Source organism: Nasonia vitripennis, chromosome 1 (assembly GCF_009193385.2).
Source record: "Nasonia vitripennis strain AsymCx chromosome 1, Nvit_psr_1.1, whole genome shotgun sequence".
Classification (NCBI taxonomy): Eukaryota; Metazoa; Arthropoda; class Insecta; order Hymenoptera; family Pteromalidae; genus Nasonia; species Nasonia vitripennis.
Window position 1 is genome coordinate 24,967,985 of NC_045757.1, and position 20,026 is coordinate 24,988,010.

At 32.2% G+C, this 20,026-nt stretch overlaps 2 protein-coding genes and 1 long non-coding RNA gene across 7 annotated transcripts; 1 reads left to right on the forward strand and 2 right to left on the reverse strand.

Annotated features, from left to right (window-relative positions):
• Positions 1-1,755: 1,755 nt before the first annotated feature.
• LOC100679058 lies at positions 1,756-5,494 on the reverse strand. Its single transcript, XM_003426170.5, has 2 exons — positions 2,376-5,494; positions 1,756-2,179 (listed from the first exon to the last, which is right to left on the reverse strand). Exons 1-2 carry the CDS (start codon positions 2,862-2,864, stop codon positions 2,060-2,062), a joined length of 609 nt encoding a protein of 202 aa, XP_003426218.1. The 5' UTR covers positions 2,865-5,494; the 3' UTR covers positions 1,756-2,059.
• A 5,972-nt stretch (positions 5,495-11,466) lies between these two features.
• On the reverse strand, positions 11,467-17,118 carry LOC100679129. 5 transcript variants are annotated; one of them, XM_031933678.2, is made up of 8 exons: positions 16,578-17,108; positions 16,210-16,297; positions 15,800-15,842; positions 15,279-15,463; positions 14,900-14,999; positions 13,010-13,499; positions 12,631-12,719; positions 11,467-12,327 (listed from the first exon to the last, which is right to left on the reverse strand). In XM_031933678.2, exons 1-4 carry the CDS (start codon positions 16,977-16,979, stop codon positions 15,349-15,351), a joined length of 648 nt encoding a protein of 215 aa, XP_031789538.1. In that variant the 5' UTR covers positions 16,980-17,108; the 3' UTR covers positions 11,467-12,327; positions 12,631-12,719; positions 13,010-13,499; positions 14,900-14,999; positions 15,279-15,348. The 5 variants fall into 5 exon arrangements, with proteins under 5 accessions (XP_031789538.1, XP_031789537.1, XP_031789539.1 ...); XM_031933677.2 differs by having other exon boundaries at positions 13,010-13,523; XM_031933679.2 differs by lacking the exon at positions 14,900-14,999 and having other exon boundaries at positions 11,480-12,327.
• Positions 17,119-17,716: 598 nt separating this feature from the next.
• LOC103316017 lies at positions 17,717-19,481 on the forward strand. The gene is made up of 4 exons (XR_512171.4): positions 17,717-18,253; positions 18,327-18,845; positions 19,056-19,112; positions 19,188-19,481. It is a non-coding gene; the product is annotated as an uncharacterized LOC103316017 (long non-coding RNA).
• Positions 19,482-20,026: the final 545 nt, after the last annotated feature.

Consider the following 20,026-nt stretch of genomic DNA (forward strand, 5'->3'; position numbering starts at 1 on the left):
TAGTTACCGGTACTCAAATCAGTCTGCGGCATGTTTCAAGATTATACGTAAAAAATCCAGTATAGCACGCGGTGTAACTTTTCACAGCTTCAACGACTGCAAAGCAACTGAAGCGTAGGTATAGCAATACGAATGCGTTGGTTCGCCGAGCTTTTTTTAAACGCATGTACTGCGCCTGCGCTAGCGGAGTTTTAACTATATATACAAACATTTTGTGTGTATCCCGATAAACCGACCGGCTTGCGTGATGGTGAGTGCAAAATAATATATTCCCGACGGACGTTCTGTAACTACCTTTAGAAAGTGATATTGTTTTAAGTTTACATTATACAATTATATAAAATAGTTACGATTTGTTTTATTTTGTAGTATTTCAGTAAGGATCAATTAAATATTTGAAAATCCTCTCTTAAAAAAGTGATGGACTTTGTTATGAAGCATTTATTTGATGATTTTTTGCCTGGTACAAGAATTAAGGAGCGCAAATTTTATTACATAACCTACAAACGCTTTAAACTATTAGTACTCAGCAGGCAGCAAGATTAAAAATTTTTCTGGAAAGATATATAATTGTTGACATGATAAGGAGTGCTCGAAGTGCACTTAGATTTCCTAACTAGTATTATTAAATAAATGCGTTGTTGCAAATTATAATATTCTGCTAAAAATGATTATAATATAAATTATGCTATATTTATCATATATTAGACTGGTGTTTGAAATAAAAATTATCTTTATAAATATCATCATAATTAACTACTGTCGAAAGTTTTCGAATTAATGTCACTACACATGCATTTAGAATGAAGATTATGTGCAGCTGATAACAGTCGAACCAAGTTTAAGAAGTACGTAGTTCCCGCGCGGCTGGTCGCATGAAATGGCTACAGTATAAACATGGCTCGAGGTAAAACCGCGCTGCATGGGTATTCCCCCAACGCATCTGGGAAAACGCTCAGAAACCATTATGCCAAAGACCTATGCTTTTTAATTTAACTGCGCGTTTTTGCTAAGTCCGATGTATACAAAACTTCATCCAAGTTTGGACTTGATGCTCAGTTGGCCTCGAGCTGTCAGCACTCGATGGCAACGCTAACAATGTCGAGTCCCGGACGCGGTCCTGCAACACTTCCAATAAGTAGATTGCGCTCTTTACTTTACGGCCTTCACCCAAACAGTAGCAAACCCTTAAAGTATTTGTGTTTTTCTAAAAGTCATAAAACTAAAACATGTCTTCAAAAACTTTATGCACAGTTTTAAAGATAAGTAGCACACTTTATTATTATTACTTTAAAGAATATTTTCCGTCCAATTGACTTAAATAGTTTACATTGTATTTTACAGTTTGTTTATCGAATCATAATGCTCAAAAGAAAAAAGTACTTAGCTCTATATAACAAAAGAACGGTAAATGATACTAAGAAAGCTCAACTGCAAAGAAATAGTTATTCATGTTTTCTCGGGTGAATATTTTCTTTGGATTAAACAATTATACTGACTCCTTAAAATAAACATTTGCTAAAAAATGAAAAGGAATCTATAAAATAGAATTTGTATCTCACGTTCAATAAAAAAAAAACAAAAAATTAGCCAAATGGTTTAGAAAAATCCATCGCGTAAAACTGAGAGCTTTATACCTATGAATATATAAATTTATACCGCGTAAAACTTACTATAAATTTTTTTTAAACAATATTTTTTGTATAATGACACTTCCAAACACATTTATAGTACGATTAAAAAAAATAATAAAAATTATATTTGTCTTCTGATTATAAAGCTTTATTATTTGGCAGGAAGCAACAATACTTATGTGGATGTCGGAATTCATGTATTTGTCACAATTGATTGACCTTTCACATTTTGTGCAGACTGATGAAACTCAGCTACATTTTTGATCTATTATTCTAGTATTTTTACACCATAATTTTCCATGTGTTACTTTATGTCATCTCGATTCCATATGTACCTCGATATCTACTGTATTGTTCTTTCATATTTCTATTGCATAAACGTCATAATTTCGAAAGGTTTGTGCTTATTGCTTACTACAATTTCTCTATGAAGTAGAATTCTCATGATAATGACGTGCATTATAGCGTCCGATTAATATGATACCGCCGAATATGGTGACACAAAATATGCTAACTGCTAATATTAAATAAACTGGTAGGCAATCCTAGACAGAAAAAAGTAACATGATTATTAAAATAATTCTATAATATTGCATTTCTTAATTTTTTAAAATTTATTTGGCGATAAAAAAATGATTGCAAGCGATTTTATTTTTAAAATTATGTATACATATATCAAGAATTGTAAATTAAATAAATAAATACAAACGCATTTATTGAAATAAACGATGTTATACTCACACGGTCGCTAGTTTGTTGCTCAATTCGCCTCATCTGCAAATTATTATTTACGTGAGGCGTTATTTGTTTATATCGGTGAATCCTGGGTGGCGCCGCCTGCGTATCGTATTCTCTTATCTTCGCATTTTCTTTATCTATTGGACATTCCAAAATCGGTACCGCTACATCGTCTTTTGTATAATTAAATTTTGCTCTTGAATTTGTAATGTCGTACACCGGAGCCGTTGGTGTATAGTCTTGTGTCGTTTTGTCCCTGGCTATTTGATCACTACTTATAAAATTGTAAGTGTGTGTTGTTTTTTTGTCTCCTTCTGCCAACTCATTGTTATCGCCAAATGACTGCGTAGCTGATTCGTATACTCTTGTTGAATCTTTGATAGACTCTGCACTGTATCCACATAATGTGTTGTCTTTCGGTACCCGCCAGCCATAGCTAGTCAGAGGATCGCGGGAACAATTATTATCGGCACTGGAATCGGTCTTCGACATGTTTTGAGACTAATTACACATTCAATGACGTATAGCGCGTGACGACCGGTGACGACTTACTGATTCGGCGGTCGCGAAACAACTGAGGTACATAGCAAACGCGTTCGGCTGATCGGACTTTTTGAATTGGGGACTGCGTCTGCGTTGATGGATTTTATCACAACACAAGATAAAAACATCATTCGTTGATGAAGCTATATAAACCGCAATGCTCTCTGATTATATCGTGCGTACTTAAACCCACTCAGATAAGAAGATGTACAAAAGACTTGTATGAGATTAATTGAAGTTCGTTTAATAATCTAATCGTCATTAAAGATGCTAGTGATCAATACGAGAATCATGATTTGACAAAACTCGATAAGCAGAATAAAAATATAATATTGGTAAACACAAATTTTTTATGATAAATTCACTGTTATATAAGTTTTATTATATGCGAAAGACAAATAACAGAGGAGGAATAAATTGTCTTTTTACTATTTTGCGAAATTAATAGCTTAAATAACCAAACTTATATTGATTCATTTAGAATACATTGAGATGGAATACAAAAGGTTCTATGTAGGATGCGTAAAATGTTCCAACAGAAATACCTTATACAAACGTCCTTGTAAGTACTTTAAATGTTGGGTTTTTCCAAAGAGGCTGACAAAATTAAAGAAAGATAGAGATAAGGAGAAAGGCTAGGAGGAAAAGGTGGGGAGAACAGAGCGAGAGGGAGAGAGAAAAAAAATATATATGTATATATAATTTACGTAGCGTATCGAAGAGATACGTGATGATAATTAATTAAGTATAAAATACGCACATCAAGGAGACATAAGCAAATATATCTTATTTTGTAGAAAAATGAAATGTCGAGTTTTAGTTTTATATCCATTCCATCCATAATATAAATCGAGGAAACAATCCATCTCAAATTTGTATCGAAATCTCATCTCGTAACTCTATCGTCTTATATCAAACTAATAAATTCATCGGCTAACTTGGCGAGTTGGGGGATCCATCGAAAATCTCGGAGATGACCGCGAAAGTTGATCATGACTGTTTTATTTATTACTTACGTTTACGCTAACATAAATACTTTTTATAAAATATGCTATAGAAATTATAATTACTTAAACAATTATCTGATGTTACGCTGATATATTTCTTAAATAGATAAAATAGTCAACAAAAGTTTACCCATAGGCGAGCACAATGGAGGCTTGCTCGCGCCAGATATACCTAGTTTATTCTTTAAATAATTAAAAAAAATGAATAATGCAATGTTGTTAATTTTTTAGGATTACTGTCAAGATTATACAACAATGTTTGTACAATTGTCATAAAAATATTGTCACTCCTAACAGAGACTAGAGCATTTCATTTCTCGTGACGAATACTAACACATTAGGCGATCTCTTATCTAATGAACGAAATGTTACAGAAGTTGCCTTGGGTTGTTATTTTTTAAATACAAAGCTAAGATATATCTGCAAAGATTTTGCTCTAATTTTGAACAAGTTAGTGGCCAAATCTATTATACTTATCGTCTTAAATATAATGGGTTGATATTTTGCTCTTTATACAGTATGAACAACGTCCTAAATCAAAGACTAGACATTAATAATACAAATGCTCATCAAAATTTTTGTGAGATTTTTTCTGTCTATTCGTATAAAAAAAATAGTTTATTGCTTGCATATTAAGAATAACCTACTACTAATATATATCACTATGCTGTGAGATTAAAAATTTCAGACATTTATGGTAGCAAGTGTTTATATCTCGATATAAGTTTCAAAATAAAACAGTATATAGTATGTACAATGTATACATTAAAGCCGAGACAAATCGCTATCATCAGCTGTTCTGGCAGTTATTTTTTTATTCTATGAATTATTATAATTATTACTTATGTATATTTATCTTGCTCCATTTTCTCTTGTCATTTGAATATTCAGTGAACCTATCTATTCTCTGAATTAAAAAAAATCAAATATCCCAAAATAAACAGTATTGTTTCGTGCTTTTCTATGAGAAAATACATAATTTCATTAAGAAAATGTAAAAATCATTACTTATACACCACACCTCAGTTATAAAAAGTATTTGCAATAGTAAGTACGTGAATTATGAAATTTATAATCAAGCCATGAGTCAGTATAACTACAAAATGAATGCTTTATTTGATTTTTTATACGCTGTTTGCTGATTATGATGTTGTTCTATTTCAGGTAACGATACTGTCCCAGAAAACTCGTCCGTTCCATCACCGGTAGGTCTTACACTACACTCCGTAACTCCATATATGGGTGTTGCGGTGTCTCCACGTGATCGTGTAATTTTTTCGTGTTCTCCAATCCGATTGTTTTTGGGTGCTGCACTACGTCCACAAATATTCTCGTAACTGGGTGGAGGATCGTTATAATTTGGGTTATTTAAGTTAATCCGTGACATTCTGTGAGACAAAGATCACCCGACTACTCGGGTGGCTGCGAAGCCACTGGGCTATCCGGACTTTCCGAAAACGTAAGTATACTGCGTCTGCGCCGACGGTTTTTACATCTCGAAATAAACAGAGTTTGCTGAAAACAATTTCGCTCAAATTTTATCCGTTCAAAGTTACCTAAAAGACAACAGAAATTGATTATATATATATATATATATATATATATATATATATATATATATATATATATATATATATATATATATATATATATATATATATATATATATATATATATCTAGTTCATGGAGACATTTCAGCTCGCTTCCGCGCATTAAGCGAATATCAAACAATATCATTTACTTTTTTCATGGCCCTAGATACAGTAGTTCTCCTTTACAGTATGTCTATAGCGATATGCTCGCGAGGGCCCTTATACAGTGTGCCCCTATAACATTTTACTGAGACTCTTTTATCAAATGGTATTTCTAATTTTTCAAGACTATTTTTACTACAAAATAATACATTTAAATAGAACGAAACAACAATAAGTTGTTTAGTATAGTATTTCAAGATTTTATAAACTAATACTAACACTAAGATTTAAAAACCTAATACTGGATTTTCTATAAGCTTCTTACAGTATCAGACATGATTATATTTTTTAACAAACAATGTTTAAATTATAAATACGTCGATTAAACATAAAAAATTTGTCTATATCAAAATTCATGTCTCAATCATAACTGATACTGAGCTTCAGTTTGATGAAAACTGATAAAGCTCAATTATATATTCATTAATATTACACCAATAATTCTTGTGATATTCTATATTTCATATTATAAACGTTTTCTAGAACTCCTGTGTGTTTTTTTAGCCCATTCAATGAACTCAGTGTGTGAAAGGTTGAGGATGGTTGGCGATGCTTTTCGATTGCATTCTTTCATTCTCTGATATTCTCTATCCTTTGAAAATTCATCATTGAGTTCTGCCACATCATCTGTTTTAAAAATGTTATAATCGCGTGTTTCGCTTGACTCTATAATATCGTAGGACGGAACCGTCGGATTATGATGGTCTTGCGTTGTTTTGTCGGCAGTTAATTGATTACCATTTGTAAACTTGTAAGTTATTGTGTTTCCTTTAGTCGATTCATTTCTATCGTCAGTAGACTGCGTGCTTGTTCCCTGTATTTTCGTTGATTTCTTGTTAGATGCTTCAACATTCCCGAATGCTATGCTGTCCTGATCTGCTGTTAAGACAGTCCATAGCTGGGTGGAGTATCGCAAGAGCAGTTATTATCGATACTCAAATAAGCCTGAGACATGCTTTTAGCCTGTGTTCAAAACACCGTATAGGACGTGGCGAGTTACTGCTTCGGTGGTCACGAAACGACTGAGGTATACAGCCAATGCGTTTTTACATCACGGACTTCCCCTAAAATATGCACTGCGTTCACAGTGTTAGGTTTTGCTAAAGCTTGGGTAAAAAAAGATACAAGATCAGAGCTGGCCTTGACTCAAAGGGTAAGAAAAGATATTTGCTCACAAACGGTCAGGAATTAGATATTCCTCGCCGAATCCCGAAGTTTAGTTTTTCTCGAGAAGAGCTCCGACTGCGCGATTGTGCTTAATGTGTAGGATGTAGGTGCCTACTTAAATACAGCTGTAGAAAATGTTTGAAACGTTCTCTATCCTGCTGTGGATTCCTCAATTACCAACAGTTGATGGCAGTACATGTATATAGCGGTGCCACAGACGAAAGAAGAAAGAGAAGAAAGAGAAGAAATAGAGAGAGAGAGAGAGAGAGAGAGAGAGAGAGAGAGAGAGAGAGAGAGATGCGACCCGAGTATATGAGAGTCTGTCTCTTTCGCATAGTGAAGGAGTGGGAAGGAAGGGAGGAACGGTTAATTTATTATCGGAGGTATTCCAGCATCAGACTATCGAGTAAATCTATAAACTTGCATGCTATTCCAATTATTTATCTATCAAATCATCACTGACAAAATTATACTTTGTCTCATAAAAATATGGCATTTTAAGCTTAAAACGTGATTCAACTGTATAAACGACTAGCGAGTTTAGACTATCGTAGCTGACTGGTAGCCTCTGAGCCGGGTATTAGCAGTTTAGAGAAAACTGGCACGCTTATTCCGTACTAAAATCATATCTTACGATTATTTTTCTTCATATATATATATATATATATATATATATATATATATATATATATATATATATATATATATAACGGCAAAACTCATGTTTCAATCAATATAATTCATGCTGACCTCCCGCTTGGTACGAAATAGTAAAGCTCCGATATGATATTTATTTCTTCAATTCTTTCGTTGCTCTATATATAATTTTTTTCTGGACTTTTTTTCCGTGTCCTCATTTTGATGTGTATTATACTGAACCATTTCAATAATATACAGCTTCTTGTTGTTTTATCGCGTATGTTGCCATTTGCATCCAAATTGATGAGTTTAAAGTCTCGCATTTGTATTCATTGAAATTTTGAATATCAGAGCTGCAGCTAGTAAGAGGCCGCACAATATGCTAATGAGTACTACCAGTACGTTTTTCTGAAGAGAAAAAATGTGTTATAATTAAATTAAAAACGGCAAAAAAATATTTTTAATCAAGAGAACAATTTTTTTTTTTTTGCAAATGAACAAATAAGTAAGACCCTGCATAAATATGCTTTATTTGTATATAAATTTTGTTCCTCGTATTGAATGTATTAATTAATTTCAGAAACTGTTTACGAACTTACACACTCCTTTTTTTCTTTTCGCTTCTGGTTTTGCCTTTTCTCTTCAGCATCTAGCACTTCTGCGTATCTTTTGGTATATTGAATGAACTCAGCGTATGAAAGCTTCGAGCTGTCTATCTGGTCAAGAGCTTGACATTCTCTTTGAAACTGACTGCTCACGTGATTCAGGTGCTTGTACCGATGGATCCTGGGGGGGGGGGGGGGTGACGATGAAACACCATAGTATTCTCTCACCCGCACATATTCTCTTTCCCTTGGAAAATTACTATTGCTTCACCGTTAGGCGTGTCCGTCGTTGGGTTGTAGTTTTCGCTCGAATTATTCTCTGGTATTTCGTAATGCGTATCCGAAAACGATAGTGCAGTTACTTTGTGTTGTTCCGACCAATCATCTTCTGGTGCTGTTGCAGTATACGCGTAAGTCGACGTGTCTTGATCTGCTGTTGCTGAGCCATAATCGTCGTTAGTAGGTGAATAATAATCGCAGGAATAGTTATTATCGTCGTTACTGCAACCGTCGTCTGACATGTTTTAAGCGACAGAGAGCAGTATATCGTGTAAAGCGCGTAAATATAGCGATCTGGCAGCCTCGGCGGCCGCGAAATGACTGAAGTAGTAGACGCGGTTACGGTTCGGACTTTCCAAAACATGCTAGCTGCGTCTGCGCAATTGGGTTTTTCTGTCACGAGATAAAAACAGTGTTCTTTGATGAAGACGGATAAACCGGAATACAGTTTTTATATCGTCGCTCCGTACGAAGACTAGCACAGTACAAATTTTCAAACAAAAACTAGCACAACTCACGATTTGGCGCAAAGAGTAGCACAGTTCAGAAATGCCGCCAAGAGTAGCACAACTCACGTATTTCCCGCGAAGACTAGCACAACTCGCGACTTATATTACTTAAAATGTGAGTATTTTACGTTTTTATTAGATTATTGGGTTAGTTAAGTTCATGAAAACCTTGGATAAAGACAGACAAACCTCAAAGTTTTAAAAAGTTTCGAAAATTTCTAAAAAAAGTGAACAATTTAAAAAAATGCTTGTAAAAAATTATTGTATTTGCTAGTCTAGCATGCGTCAAATGAGTTGTGTTACTTATGACGGGAAATTTGAACAGTTCTACTCTTCGTAGGGATCGACGATATGATTATTACGAGTGTACTTGAACATTTTATAAAAGACAAGATAAATAAAGATAAACAAATTTGTGGTTAAAATAATATAACCCAATAATTTTTTAATCCAAAATGAATTCATGTTTCTCGTTGGTAATACATACATTTTATGACAGTATGTTTCTAAATTATCGTTATTAATGATTGGAATTTACACAACAAAGTCTTTTTAGCCGATATCTTACTTTTAAAAACTGTTGTGAGCATATTGAAACACGGAATCAAAAGTCGTTTTACCGAGTACCAACTTTTCTTAATTGATAATTTTATAATAGTAAAAATACTATTGGATTATTTTACAGCTTACAATGCGATAGAGGTCAAATTTGGCAGTAGAAGATTATATTATACAACATCACAAAAATTAATACTAGAATTAGTTGTTGAGTTATCACTACACATACTTATTATACGGAACATTTTTCTAAATACCTAACTTTGTCTTATGACTATTTTTCTTTAACTGATGTTAAAAATATATACTCATGTCAAAACTTATGTGTTAATCATAATTGATGCTGACCATCAGCTTGGTGTAAACAGCTGAAGCTCTATTGTGATATTTATTACTTAAGTTATTTTACGTACAACTCTCATCACAAAGTTACATATAGCACAACAACAGCGATCACGAGGACAGAGATCATGAAAAATAATGCTTTGGCGCATCTTTTAGTATATTTAACGCACTCTTTATGTAGAAACTCTGTGTTGTCTATCTGATCACGACCTTTATATTTTAGTTAAATCGCACTGTTTACATGTTTGTTCTGATTATACCGATGGATCTTGGTTGGTGGCGATGTAATTCTGTTGTAATCTTTCACCCTTGTATATTCTCTTTCCCTTGGAAAATCAAAAATTGGCAACACTACATCGTCTGTTTTATAATTAAGTACTTCTCTTGTCTCTATAATATCAGATAAATGTGTTGTTGGAGTATACTCTTCTGTTGTATCACTGGCAGGCATGTATGTCGTTGTGTTGTGGTCTTTCGTTGAATTATTTTCTGGTATTTCGCACTACCTATCCGAAAATAATAGCGTCGTTACTTCTTGTTGTTCCGTCCGATTATCTGCTGGTGCTGTTGCAGTATATGTATAGGTCGAGGTGTCTTGATCTGCTGTCGTATAAGATGAGCAATAATTATCGTTACTTGGTGAAGAATAATCACAAGAATAATCGTTATTGCAGTAGTCATCTGACATGCTGTAAGAGACATAGAACAGTATACAGTAGTGTAGCAAGTAAGTAAATCGCGATCTGGCAGCGTTGGCGTCCGTGAAACGACTGAATCAACAAACGCGACTGCGGCTGATGACATTTTCTAAAACGTGCGTACTGCGTCTGCGCGATTGAGTCTTTTTGTCATGAGATAAAAACAGGATTCTTTGATGTAGCTTCGATGTTATCATAACGAGTGTACTTGAACAATTATACAAGATAAAAAAATGATTATTGAATCAGGGCGATTATAAATTTAATTTGTTTAACAAAAAATTTGTTATTAAATAGGTAAGTGACTGATATAAAAATTATGGTTCAATAAAAGTTTGTAAAGGTTAGTATTGAAATATATAAATATAATATATTGTTCAATTTTGTATTAAAACACCGGAGTACAAAGCTATTAATTATGTACAAAAGTAGGAAGAGGAAGAGAATCTCATTTTTAGTATAGAACATTGAATATTTTACAGATCGCGATGTCAAATTTGTGTGGTGAGAATATTTTTGTACGCGTCCTTGTACGCGCCCAGCCAGTCTGTATTTATACGACATCGTAATATGCGTACCTACTATACATGGGTTTTTCCCAACAAGATCGAAGAGAGAGGGGAATGTAAAGTATACAGCACGTGCGACAGGGGTTTCGTATTTTCAAGTACTAACACAAATTGATAACGTGTAACTAAAAATGTGTGGACTTATGCCACTCTAATCACAACTTTATTATATGAATATTCGGCTCTCGTGATATAAAATATCATATGTAACGTGTGCATAAAGACTGCGTTTTCAAAACTCGTTACAGCACTCGCCACATATTACAATAAGAACCTATGTATGATTTAATTGTTTATTGTAAAATAAATTAATATGCAAATGTACGTGCATGATTACATGATTACGACTTATATTGTTAAGATAGTGTTATTTTTTTAGAGAAAGATGTAATGTAACAATGATAAAATAATTCAATAAAGTTTAAAATTTTAATACTGTTTGTAAAATTTTATTAAAAAAACATGATTACATTGTCGCGTTGAAATCGTATAACAAAATTTCGGTTGATATAAATATCTAATCCTTATACGGTGCATTAACGAAAGACAGATATTGACGGAAAGGCAAAGTGTTTTTTTACATTTAATGGTGTTGCCGCTTGGCTTTGACTTTTTATTATAATTACTTATATAGTATCGCATATAAAAATACATTACTTTTTATGACGATAGTAGAACAGTCAGTCAATTGTACCATCAACATATGGTCAACAATTCTAGTAAATTTTAGCATAACATTACTTTTCTATAAACAATTTTTTTATGATCTAAGCCATAATTACTGAACTTTAAGTTGGTATGTAAACTCTTTTATTATACATACAATTATTTATAAATAATTTGAAATATTCATTTTTCTGTTTTTATACAATATTTGTTCACCTAATACAAGTATGGAACATAATTTATTATGAAATTGTAGCAACTCATATGTTTTTTATAAAGTTCTCAGTAGCTAAATCTAATATAAAAAGTGATCTCAAATTTAGAAATTTCTCGTTACAATAATAATAGTTTTATATTTTACATATTCCCGGTTTATAGTTTTAGGTTGATTAATGTTTATTCGTGATTGATAAATTTAAAAATTAATAATCTTAATCTTTATGCTTGTATACATTGTCAGGTCATAATTGTTTATGACATTGTATAAGTATATTTGTACAAGTATTTATATCACACTGTGAGTTACTTTGTGCGCGGATTTTTGTTCCTGTAACTATTTGTTACGCCTCATTCCGCATTCTCTTCTTATTTAACTATTTAATAATCTTGTCTATCCTGTAAATTAAAAAATAATTATGTAGATCAGAATTAAAGATATATCAAATCATCCAAGTGCATTATTGTTCGTACAACAAATAAGAATCATTACAAAAAAAGTTTCTAATTTATGAACACATATAAATCAATTGAAATAATCAACTAGTTATTACACAATACTCTATACTATATATTATAATAAATTAATTGTATTGTAGAAAACATTTCTACGAAATTAATAATCAAGCTATAAATTAAGTACCATTGAACACCATAATGCTTAACTTGCATCCAGTATAATATAATTTTCATAAAACTTACAATTTATCGATTACCGGTTATCTACATATCATAATTATGAAGCAAATCAACAAGAAAGCTCCCAGCGTTACTCCAAGTATATAACCACGCTAAACAGAAAAAATATCATTTATTAAATAATATATACTTAGTGAATGCAAATACTAGTCTTAAGATACAAATTGAGTGTATGCTGATTTTCTAATTAACTGCAATTTTTATTATTGGACAAAAACATTAAAGAATATTCTTATACATTATAAAATATGTAATAAAAATATGATAAAAAGTTAACAGTTTGTTATTGTACTTTTTTAAACATTAATCAAAAGTTTTTTGTAACAAGCATCAAGCAGTTGCGAGAGTCGTTATTAAAGACATAGATAGAACTCAAACTCACAAACTTTATTTCTTCCTCGTCAACAGTTAATCCATTTCTGAATCTTAATTGTTCGTTTCTTCGCAAATATTCTTGCCATTGACTCAACGTCTGTCTAGATGGTGTATGTCCTGCCGAACGAGGTGTCTGCTCGTTATTACGGCGTCCTATCCTTATTGTTTGGGGTATCTCTTGGGATCTCGTTATTCTGGATGTCGGTGACATCCTGTCGAACTCCCGAATCGCTCTTTCATACGTCTGTAATTCACTTTGGTCCATTTCACTGTCGTAAATCGGTATCGACACATCATACCGATTCGCACTCAGATTTTCTGGTGTTTCACCAGCCTCTGTAATTTCGATCGTTGGTACTATACGATAGAATTCATCTGTTCTTCCATCCGTAAGTCTTACACTATTCCCCCTATCTTCAGACGTAGGCGTTGCGGTGTCTCCGCCCGGAAATGCAATCGTTTCGTGTTCTCCAGTCCGATTGATTGAAGTCGATGATCTATACTGACAAACATCCTCGTAACTGGGCGGAGGAGAGTAATAATTGTTATTATTATTTAAATTAGTCCGTGACATGTCGTGAGACACCAGAGAGCACTTTAATACCGCCGTGAAGCGAGCGCGACAACTAACTGCTTCGGTGGCTGTGAGCCGACTAAAGTAGCGATGCGAGTATGCTGTTCGGACTTTCCAAAATAAGAGCTGCGTCTGCGCAGTCGATTTTTCCGTTGCGAAGTTTTAACAGTGTTTGCTACACCCGGACAGAACGGAACGCTTACGTGATTGGGAGTATACTTGAGCCCAGATGATAACATGTACACGAGAGGATTGTGTGGAATTGATTAATATGAGTTAATCTATATGACTAATTCAGTTGAACTAATTTTATAAGTATATGATAGGCATCTATTAGAATAGCATCTAGACACAGAGTATTTTTTCGTATGGATACCAGGATCTATCTTCAATCTCAAAGAGTCCATAGTATTTTGAGCACATCATAGAGAAACGTGTGCAGGAAAAAGCAAAAGGGAAGAGTAAACATGAGACGTATGAAAAAAAAATTATCTCAGACGTAATTCTGTAAAAATATTTTGTGCCTAATTCCTTGTATGCTCACTAATAATAATGCAAAGTTGTCGCACGATACCAACACCAAAAGATTTAAAAAATGCATAGCAGAGCACTAAACGTTTGATATAATTAAAGGCTTGATATTGATGAGTTAAGTTTTATGATGAAGTACTAGAGCACTATGCTGTGACACAAAGAAGACAGGTAGAAGCCACAACGTCGTGTCCATGAAATGCACTTTGTCGTTGATATTTGAAAGATGTGGAATAAAAATCCGTATTTGTCGGTTACAAATATCGTTGTCAAGTGGCAAATTCAGAGAAATAACGAATATATTGCAATAATGAAAAATGACCTGTTTTTCCATATACTTAAAATAAAAGCCTTATATAGAAAAAAATTATTCTGTATTTGTTTCTAACGTGGCAATCTTTTATAGGTAAAGTTATGACATTAGTTGAATTTATTATAAACAATGAGCAATAAATAGAAAAAAATGATATGCATGAGAGAGAGAGGGATCGAGAGAGAGAGAGAGAGAGAGAGAGAGAGAGAGAGAGAGAGAGAGAGAGAGAGAGAGATTCAGATATATACCTGCTGTACAAAATTGCACATGAGATACTTCAGACGCTTGATATCTTATGATTATAATATTACAGAAAATAGAGAACTGTTAGAATGTAAACTTAATCATAATAGAAACTTTTCAAAAATATAATTTCATTTCCTTATGTTATATATATTACACGTGTAAAAGAAATGCCATTAGATTTATGAGTGTAAGTTAAAATTATTAATAGTATTTTAAAATTGGCTTTTACAGACCTATGCAGTTTGTAGGTGTACTTATAAAAACTATACTCATCATTGGGAATGTCTCTGGCTCTTTGCAATTCAATGTATTAATTTCATCTGCCTACTGTGACTATAATTATTGAGAAAAATACAAATATACATAGAACTAAAATTTTAAACAGGCTAATTATATATGAATTTATGTTACTAAAAAGTATTAATTTAATAAATATAGTCTACGTGTATCACTATCGAAAACCTTAATTAAAAACTAGGATAGTTTAATTTTTCACGCTTTAAAAACGAAGTCATCGAGACTAGTATAAAAGATACTTATATTTAAAACTTTTGAAAGACTTTATCACATAAATTTAAAAATTGTATAGCATCATACAATAAAAAAAGGTACCTCTTAGGATTAAGTATTTCCATTTGATGTTTTTGACAATAGATTACCAGCAAATATTCAGTTTTGTCTGTTACTTTCGTTTTAAAAAGGTTGTATTTTGAAGCTTAGCTAAAAATTCCTTCCCATCTTTTTTCATATCTCTTCTTCCGCTGAGATAATCGTTTCCTTCAAAAAGACGGTCCATTCTGTAAATTGAAAAATTAATAATGATTATAATAGTAGTAAATAGCGACTTAGTAGGTGTCTTCGCACTTTCTTGTTACAGTATAGGTACTATAATATTTCACTTTGTTAGAATTAATTCGTGCATACGTAAATATCAAGTACGAAAACGCTAATCGCGAAAGTAATAGAATGATTTTCATATATACTTTATAGAGTATACTTTTACAACTTTAATATAATGCATAGTCAAGAAAAAAGATAATTATAGTTATAGAACATTTTTAAATAGGACCGTATTCAAACTTATTTTACTTTTAATCGCAGCCATCAATTAAATAATATATATTACTACTTACTCTTTTTTATATTTTAAATGTTCCTCAGACTCAAGGTAATTCGCTACAAAGAAATAATAAGGATTTTAATTAATGATAGTATATCGCTCAAGCATTTTTAATTATTGCTTATTAATTAAGTTAAATATTTATTAGATCGTTAAGCATTATTTCTATTTTTAGGACAAATTATAAAATAATTATCAATATATTTTGTTTTTATTACACAATTTGAAAATAAAAGTTTGCGTAATGTATTCAACACTTTTTCATTTATAAACTTCCGTTATATTACCGTTTTGAAATAAATATTTTTTATATCATGCATATACTGAAACTATTATTAAGAAATAATTTATAAGTAAATGAATAGTTAGGTATTGACCAATGCTTATGGTTATCGATCTGTATCAATACATATATAAACTTACTATAAGACGAAGAAGGCATATTATTAAGAATAACTATTATGAAGAAAACAGCAAAAACTCCAGCAAGAGTGTAAACAATATACTTCACCTAAAGAAAAAAATACACATAATATTAATTAGAAATTAAAATTTCTCCTATATTAAAGGTTCTATCTTGTATTCTAATCATTAAATCTCAAAAAAATCATGTAGTTATAAAATATTTAGAATTTTTGCTATAAAATCAAGTTAAATATTCAGGCATTAATCGTCATCCAAACGCTCCTTCAAGTTATAAGTATGCAAGTGCGCGCAGTGTTCTGCGCTAATAAGCGACGCTTGAAAATTGCTAGTTCAATAAACGCGATGAATGATTGTTTAATACTTACAACTTTACCGTCGTCGATACCATTGTACGAAATATTTCTACGCAACCTTTGATGCAATCGCGCATTATTCTGCGGTTCCAGCCCTTGAGGTATCTGCTGGTATGTATTAATTCTAGTTGTTAGCGTCCTCAAGTGGGAGTCTATATCATCTATACCGTCGTTTATCGGTATAGACGTATCCTCTAACCTTGTAGGTTCGGGAACTTGTGTATTCTCTAGAATATCTCGTGGTGGCGCCGTTGGAGAAAACTTCGCCGCCGTTTTATTATTTTTAGATTTTGAAGTACTCTTCGTTTTCCTACTTGTTGATGGTGATGAGCCTCGTCTTTCTGTTGTTGAGCAAACCTCATCGTAACTAGGTGGAAGATCGCTAGAAGCGTTACCGATATTGCTCCGAGACATGTTTTACGATGAAACGATAAGACGTACACTGCGTAAAAACTTGCAGCTACGACAGCTGCGAAGCAACTGAGGTTGCGAGTGCGTCTGCTATTCTTTACTTTCCAAAAAGCGTATCGCGACTGCGCCGTTGGACTTCTCGTCACGTGACCAAATACGTTCTCTGTATTTGAATGAACCGGAGTGCTTGTGTGTGTGTGTGTGTCTATATATATATATATATATATGTATGGGCACTTATGTAGACAGAAAATAAATTGACCCGAAAATAATATACATTTGATAAACTAATGTTTCTTAAGCGATGTATACTAAACATACTTCTCAAACTTTATTTACAACAAAGTTGTAAGCAACATAAAGTATTATAGGTGTATAGGTATTTATGCAGACGAGTTAACTTAAGTGTCGAATGTTTGTCTGCATAAGTTTAAATAAACAACATAAGTGTTGAGTGGATGTCAGCATAAGTTTTGCAACTTTAATGAAAGTGTCAACATAATTTTCTGAATATAACTTGACACACAATATTCTTTTTTCTTTATTGTGTCATAAATATTTAAAATAAAAAATGTATAAGAAATTGTTTTGGTGTGATCCTGGCAGTTGTATATTTTTACAAAATACTATTATTATATGTAAATAATCTAATCTAAGATTCAGAAATTGATTATACGGTGGACGAGACGATTACTTTTTTTATTTATACGATTTACTCAAATATTGGCGAAAAATTTTGCGACTATTTTTGGCCATTATTTTTCCATCTACCAGAAAATTCCACTGTATAAAGAATAATACTTTTGCGAGTGAAAGTGCAATAAAAAAGTTTCGGACCTGAAAAATAAAAAAACGGTTTGGTATTCGTAACATAGGCACTCCTGTTTCAGGGACGAAACCAAGCTGAGAACTGTTTGCAATTTAATTGCAAATTGCAGATAATAGTTATAAGACTATAATTTGCGATGATTATTTAAATATAAATTAACTTTAATGTTAGTATTAGCCGAGCCAGTTCACCGGTTACACAAATTATTGCCGTCACGGAATATCAGCTGCTTATCAGACTTAACCTCAAATAAATGTTGTTAAGTGAAGATAGAGGAAAAGAATAATACAATAATGATTTAATTATTCTAACTTAATGGATCAAATGGATACTTTGGCAAAGCAAAAAACAGTGCTCAACAATGAAATGCCAAATATTTTATAAAATAGAAATACTTCTTAGAAAATCAAATTACAAACTTTTAGATAGTATGGGAAATTCACAATAGGTAAGTAATAATTTGCTAACGACATTGAAAAAGATAAAGTATAAAATTAAATATAACTGAATAAAATTTTCAGGATCACCAAATTGGCAACACAAGCTTGGAATATCCAAGTACATTGCAAATAAAATAAAAGCCATCTGGGTCTGCAGAAGTTAGGCTGGTATTGAAAGATGCATAAAAAACAGTGCAGAGATGAGAATACATTTAAGTGTCACACATTGTCTGCCCGTCATCACAGGCAGTTGCTACTCTTTGCTAATAATGCCAAAAAGTGCATGACTGAATTTTCTAAAGAATGTTGCCAGGTATTTTTACAAATTTTCCAACATCAGTTTGGAACCGAATGTGTACCAGCTAACTGAGTGTATCAAGACTGGAGCATAATGCATAAAAATACATAAAAGGGGGTTGGATAGATGCTTGTGGGATGAGCACTTCGAATGACAGCTACAACGATAAAGATTTTGAATCTGAAGACAAAGGTGACAGTAACACTTCGCTGGGTAACTGAAATTTAAGAAAGTGCTCTGCAGCTGTACTTGACATGAGAAATTAAAGCGTCTAATACTCTTCCACTTGAATCATAATTACTGTAAGTATGTGAACATTTTATGATAACTATTTACATGGCAATCGAGTTTAGGTAAATCTCAATTAACGAAATCTAGTTTTTCCTTTTTAGTATATATATATTTGATCAATTCTCTCAGCCCACTTTTGTGCTTAGTCACACGACATTTATCTAGATCCATTATAACCTAGTTGCCATTAATGACTGAACTTTTAAACTATAAAATACTAGATGGGAACAAACGTGTTCAAGAGGCCGCATGCTTAGCATTCACAATGTTTGCTTTAGGTTAGTTTCAGTGTTTTGAACTCACTTCAATTATGATAATTATGATAGTTGTCTAATGTCTATTTATTTTTATAGGAATATCAGCACAAAAATCTGTTGATTCTATACGATGAAATTGGTACACAGATTATCTGGAGGACATCTCAACAAACTAGCATAGATTAATTTATTTATGCCTCTCATTAACAAATGAAATATTGAGTTTTAAAAAACGAGGACTAAGATCTTTTCCTCTTTTAGAATAAGTTTGACATCTGTAACTGCTGCTTTGCAATCTGGATTTTTGCCATATTTAGAACCTGTTTATATAGTGTTTGAATAGTGTTAATAAAGCGAGAAGGTTATAATGCCTGTTTCTACAAATGCAAATATTACATTTTAATTGAACATTATATTATATTATGTATACTTTATTACTTGCTATTTATTCAAAATGTCATACTCAGCGTTTATTGCCAGAATTACTTGAATATCAAATTTATCTTTTTGCAATTTCTATACTCTTTTTGAAATCTGTGTACGATCATACACTGTGTGCCATAACTTTATTTATATTGATTCTTTAAAATCAATGACACCAATGAGTACGAATGCTTGTTCTCTAAACTCAATTCTCAGGTTGATTAATTCAAATTAATTGTTTTTTGTACACTATTTTATACATCTAGGCATAGTAAATAACTTATGTCTATATTAATCAAATCTGCTTTTTGTTCACAATTTTGACATACATTAAATCTAAATTCAGCTATAACATCTGAGAAGTTAGGCAATATAAAACAGAGATCTGAACATATTATTCAGATTGATTGTGCTTGAAAATATCCTTGTTACAAGAAGCGCAAAAGAATTTCTTAAAAATATTAGGAAATGTGATCTCTTTATACTATGTAAACACACAATTAACACTATTG